At 59.2% G+C, this 6,000-nt stretch overlaps 1 protein-coding gene across 2 annotated transcripts; it reads right to left on the reverse strand.

Annotated features, from left to right (window-relative positions):
- Positions 1-63: 63 nt before the first annotated feature.
- On the reverse strand, positions 64-5,682 carry ASB6 (ankyrin repeat and SOCS box containing 6). Of its 2 annotated transcripts, XM_082401781.1 has the most exons (6): positions 5,413-5,679; positions 4,181-4,362; positions 3,042-3,148; positions 2,833-2,941; positions 1,713-1,799; positions 64-1,610 (listed from the first exon to the last, which is right to left on the reverse strand). In XM_082401781.1, exons 1-6 carry the CDS (start codon positions 5,523-5,525, stop codon positions 943-945), a joined length of 1,266 nt encoding a protein of 421 aa, XP_082257907.1. In that variant the 5' UTR covers positions 5,526-5,679; the 3' UTR covers positions 64-942. The 2 variants fall into 2 exon arrangements, with proteins under 2 accessions (XP_082257907.1, XP_082257908.1); XM_082401782.1 differs by lacking the exon at positions 2,833-2,941 and having other exon boundaries at positions 1,361-1,610; positions 5,413-5,682.
- Positions 5,683-6,000: the final 318 nt, after the last annotated feature.

The raw sequence follows: 6,000 nt of genomic DNA on the forward strand, positions 1-6,000 counted from the left end.
TTACCCTGAACTCGGGAAAGGGCGGGGGGTGGGGGGGCGGGGCCGAAATGTTATACAAGGACCTTTAAGGCCAAGGGAAATCAGTTTAATTTTATAATATATCATTTGGTTGTCTCAGCTCATCTCCCAGGCATTTACACAATTCACAGTGACCATCTTGTGACTTGCAGACAGCCTGGTGAGGGCTCAGCACAGGGCAGAGGTTGGCTTTCAGTCTCGGTGGCTTTCTCCATCACATGAACCCTCACAAAGCGAGACATTTTGGAAAGACAGCCCCTGGTCATGCATGATTGCTTTTTAGAAGGCATGGTCCCCAAAACCCCAGGTTTGGCACAAACAGAGCTGCCACCGGAGCAGAGCCCTGCACCTTGGTGGGCGACCTGGGCCCAGAGCTGCGGAAGCCGCAGGCATCAGCGCAGCTTTCTCCCTGCCTGCCCAAAAGCACTTACTTTCTGACAGACTGGAGTGAAGAGGCGCGTGTAAAGGGTCTCGGCTGGACTGCACCCCACGGGCCCCTCCCGCCTGCTCCGGCCTCAGCCGCATCTCCACGCAGGACAGGCCGGCTTCCTGCAGCCCGCAGGAGGGCCCGGTCTCGGAGCTACCCTGCTTCTCTAAATGCCCGGCGCTTCCCTCAGATTAAGAGGGTACAAACGTGTCCCCAATCTAAACCCTGTCCCTTGTTCCACTGTGGGGTGAGACTTGGGGGTGCTGCCAGAGGGAAGCGGGGCAGTCTCCCTGGAAGACAGAAGCCTTTCCCCGCTGGAGTGCTTGCAGCTGCCACCTTCCACCTGGCTTTCTCTGTCCTCAGCAAGGATCCAGTCTCGCCTCCAACATGCACCTTCTGACAGACGGGACTGAAGGTTCTCCCCTAAGGCCGCCACAGGTACTTAAATCCACCAACAGGTTGAGCTGCCCAGACCCTGTTCCCTGCAGTCGGAGCTGTCAGATGTCGTCTTCGACGGTGCCGCTGTGCTCACTGAGAAGGTACCACTTGAGCCTGTCGGGCAGAGGTAGGGCCTTGACCTTCGCGTCCACAGGCCACGGCTGAAGGTAGAGCCGGATGTAAACGCGACACAGGTGCTTGAGGGGTGGGGGGTAGCTCTCCAGCTGCCTCAAGGAGAAGTGAAGGGCCTGGATCTTGTCTGCCAGGCTGCCCACGGGATGGATATCGAAGTTTTCAGGCAGCTGGAGTTTGTGGGAATTAGTCACCATGAGATCCAGGACGGTCTCAGCTTTGCGCAGCAGGTCCACGTGACTCTCGTCCTCCGCGCAGCCTGGGTGGGAGCAGAGCCTCTCGAAGATGATGTGGAAGCCGGACCAGCAGGACGCGCCGTGGAGGGAACAGTTATAGGCGGCCCCGGACTCCAGCAGGAAGCGCAGGAGAGGGAAGTGCAGCTTAAAGCTCTTGAGGCAGATGTGCGTGAGGGACTCGTGGGCCGGGCACTCGCTGGGGTCGGCGCCGTGAGCCAGCAGCAGCTGCGTTACTTGGAAACAGAAGCGGTTGATCAACTGGGCCTCCTCTTTGTCACCTCCCACCGTCTCGCCCAGCAGAAAGATGATGCAGGTGAACACGGTGTCCCCGTCTTTGGTGGTAGCCTTGACATCCGCCCCTAGAAGAACCAGGAGGGAGAAGAGAAGGTGGGAGGAGGCCTTAAACCCTGGCAAAGCAATGCTTCATGTTCCAGGGGACAGCGTGGAAGGACAAGGCTCACCTCCTTCCAGCAAGAGCCGGATGTTCTCAGTGTTGTGGATCTGCACCCCGTCACTGCTGGCCAAAGCATGGAGCAGAGCCGTCTTTCCTGGGGAGGGAGAGTGAGTGAGGGGGAGTGGGAGGCCGGGAAGCCGAGGTCAGGCCAACCCCAGAGGTGGAAGGGAAATACCGACTCTCGGGACCAGAAAACGAACTTCAAAAATGACTGACCTCTCAGCTAGGGCTGAGGGTGACAGGTTTCTTTTTTTCGAATTTTATTTTATTTTATTTTATTTTTTATTATTTATTTATTTATCCATCTATTTATGGCTGTGTTGGGTCTTCGCTTCCGTGCAAGGGCCCTCTCTAGTTGTGGCAAGCGGGGGCCACTCATTGCGGTGCGCAGGCCTCTCACTATCGCGGCCTCTCTTGTTGCGGAGCGCAGGCTCAGCAATTGTGGCTCACGGGCCTAGTTGCTCTGCACCATGTGGGATCCTCCCAGACCAGGGCTCGAACCCATGTCCCCGCATTGGCAGGCAGACTCTCAACCACTGCGCCACCAGGGAAGCCCTTATTTTTTATTTTTTGAATGTATTTATTTTTTATATAGCAGGTTCCCACTAGCTATCTGTTTTACACATGGTAGTGTATACATGTCAATCCCAATCTCCCAATTCATCCCACCACCAGCCCCCCTGCCACTTTTCCCCCTTGGTGTCCATACGTTTGTTCTCTACATCTGTGTCTCTATTTCTGCCCTGAGGATGACAGGTTTCTGGCCATTCTCTTTCCACTCACACAGAAATGGGAACAGAAGGGCCAGGGAAAGTAGGACTTTTCTAGACCCTGAGATGCTACCTGAGACCCAGGCTGGGTCTCTCCTGACAGGGAGCCCCGTGCCTCAGAAGCTGAGCGCACAGGTACCCCATTTCCTCCTACAGATACGCTCACGGGGCCGATGGTGCACTGGCTCTCAAGCTTCGGCGAGTCAGCAAAATGCACCAGTGTGCGCCCGGCTGTGCTGTGCCGTCAGACGGGCTGCCTCCAGCCTGCCTGCCAAGCCATCGCCCCAGGTTACCCTGGGTAACCTCACAAGGCAATTCGGCCCAGGCCAACCCTGCTTCTCTACGGGAGGCACCCACCATGCTTGTCGGCCGCGTTCACATCTGCTCCAAGGTCCAGGAGGCGCTGCAGGCAGGGCACGCGCTCCGGCTCCTCGCTGGCCAGGTCCAAGGGGCTGCTCTCGTGGATCTGAGTCAAGAAAGCACAGCTGCGTTGGCCCGGGGGCCTGTGAGCTGCTCAGGGCCCCGACCACATCCCCCCTTCAGAGCAGGCCGGACCTGGCTCTTACCCGGTCCCTGCGGTTAATGTCGGCCCCGTGGCGCACCAGCAGCTCCACCATGTCAGGCTGGTTTCGCAGGACGGCGATGTGCAGCGCCGTGTAGTAGGTGACCGGGTCTGAGGGCACAGACACAGCTTACGTCAGTCCTGCTTGTCGGCACATTCTCGCAGGGTCCCAGGACCAGCCTGGCAGCCCAGCCCCAGTGCTCCGACCTAAGGGCTCCCAGCACCACGAGGGGTCAGGACACAGCTGTCTTTGTCGGACAGTACATGGAGTCAGGCCTAGGTTTGGGTCCTGGGGGTGTTCTAATTAATGGACATGGTACTTAATCTGGGTTTTAGTTCCTTCTGTAAAATGGGACCTAAACAGGGCTGTTGGAGGAATACCCAGAATGACAGCTCCTTAAGCCTTGCAATAAAAGCCAAATTCTCAAAGCTGGGTCTCCCAGTGGCTGACTTCAGAATGCCTCCCCCACCTCTCTCAGCTCCTTGACCCTCCAGAAGCCCAGAAGCCTCTGAGCCTGTCCTCAAATGGGGAGGGGAGACACGCCTGGCCACATCCCGTGTCAGCACAAAACCCCCCAGTCGGCCACAAGTCAGCCCTGCATGTCTCCTGGCCGACTCTGCCTGCCCTCCCAGGGTGAAAGCGAAGGGGGAAGGAAAATGGCTCCATCCCCATCCCCCAGCACACAAGCTAGAAGCCAACACCGTCCTGCTGTCATTTCTGCCCAGTGTGTCTTATCTGTTTTCCCCCTCTCCCTGTGGCAGGAATAAGAATGCAAGGTGGCTCAGTGAGCGGCAGAAAATTACATTCCCTGAGCTCTGGGCGCAGCGCCAGCAGCCACATTCTCACATTCATGGAAGCAGGGATTTAGCTGGGAGCTGGGGGAAAGTTTGCTAAAGCAATCACATGGTAGAAGCAGTGACAAACTCGCTCTTGATCAGAGGCGGTTCAGGGCCATTTGAAAGCCCGCAGGGGGATGGGAGGCCATCCAATGTGAGTTTCCTTAGTCATCACCCATGAAATAAATGAGAGAAGTATCTTCCAAGAGAACAGTGAAAGCAGAGCCTGAAGGCTTGGCCGCCCACCCAAAGCAGGGCCACACTTAAGCCACCTACCCACCCCGGCCCCTCTGGGCTCCAACTGACCTTCGAAGTTGAGGTTGGCCCCATTCCGCAGGAGAACGTCAGCTGCACGCGTCAGCCCCAGCTCGGCCATCTTCAGCAGGGCGTTGCTCACGCCTTCCTGGTAAAATGGAGAGTGGGCTTTTCTCTCCAGCAGCTCAGTGAGAACAAGGATCCGGCTCTCCTCGCTGGCGACATAACTGGGCCTGGGGCAGGAGAGAGGCAGACCAGTTGAGGGTGGGAACAGCAGTGGGACCAGCTGGCTGGGTACCCTGTGGGCGGGTGGCCTTTAGTCTCCTGCTGTCACACACAGGCAGGGCCCTGGCTCCGTGGGGCTGAAAGTCTCTTCAGAAAAGGTCGGTGGTAGACAGAGGGCCAAGCTGGATCTGCTCACCGGAGCAGACTTCTCGGGTTTGCTGAGAAAGGACTGGGGCTGTCTTCAGCCTCCCTCCAAGCAGCCCAGAGGATCTAGCCCCTGGCGTGGGTACAAAGCCTCATACACCTGGGCTGTTGGCACTGAAGGGAACTCTTGTGGTCAAGATCAAGAACCAGACACTGACACACCCCCACCGCAGACAGTGACTGTCCCTGAGCTGCAGACGATGCCAGACCAGCCCAGGCAACCCCACAGCCAGGGAAGTCAGCAGACCTCCTCCCTCGCTCACACCCAGAGACGTTTGGTGTTCCGAAGGCTGAGCGCACACAAAGTCCCAACCCACCTACCTCCCTCGCCAATTCCAACTGATCCCCAAAACGCACACCTGATGCCCCTTTCATCTGCTCTTTTCTCCGTTCCACCTAATACACTATTTACTTAAGTTTACTTATGACTGTCGGTCTCTCTCCTCTGGAGCACAAGCATCATGAAGGCTGGGGGCTTAGCTCACTGACGTATCCCTGAACGATGCACTTTCTAACACCGTTCCCACCGGTTCACGGATAGACCCGCGCCTGTCCATACCAAATGCAAACTCGGCCTTGGAAAGCGCATTTCGCACTGCTCGCAGATTCCACCCTGCTCCTCTGCAACTCCAGGTGGAGGGCACAGGACAGGCAGGGCGCAGGGTGGGGCCCCGAGGCGGAGGCCCTACCGACACCCCACCCTCCGGCCCTGCCTGCGCTAGCTGGGAGCCCTCACCACCGCCGTCTCAGTCTTATCTGTCAGTTGGGGACACCGCCCGCCCCGCCCCGCCATGTTTGTAGTGACAATGAAAGGGATGCAGCTCCGGGTCGGAGGCGGGAAGGGAGCGAGTTACCCGTCCAGGGGCTCCTGCCGCTCGGGGTCCTGGATCCCCAAGGAGCCCAGAATCGCATCCACCAGCGGCTGGTACTCGAAGATAATCCTCCGGAAGCCGTGCAGGAACGGCATTGCGGCGGCCACACCTTCCGCCGAGGCCGATACGCCGACTGGGCACGTTCCGGGGGCAGCGGTCTCAGCCAGGCTTGGCCACTGCTGGTCCAGTCCCCTCACCGGCCCGCTGCACCGCCCAACCAGTTGCTCCGCGCCGGAAGTAGCTCTGGCACTTCCGGCCCGCTCCGGCCCGGGAAAGAGAGCAGGGGACGACAGCGCCCTCTGCGGGCTGGGAGGACCGCGGCGCGACTGGGCGCGCCAGCTGGGGGTGTCTGGGGGGCGGCCCTGGGGGACTGGAGGGCGCGGACCTGCAGCCCAGCCGGATCCCAGCCCTTGGAGGGCCCGTCCCTTGCCTGCCTGTCCCGGCTCCGCCCTGCGATCCCGCCCGCGGCCGCTGGGCGCCGTCCGAGCTCCGCCCATTGAGCGAGCACACCAGCCTGACCCCTGCCTAACTCCCTCCCGCGGTGGAGGTGACTCGAACCCCTGGCGCCCG

Source organism: Balaenoptera borealis (genome assembly GCF_965194805.1).
Source record: "Balaenoptera borealis genome assembly, chromosome: 8".
NCBI lineage: Eukaryota > Metazoa > Chordata > Mammalia > Artiodactyla > Balaenopteridae > Balaenoptera > Balaenoptera borealis.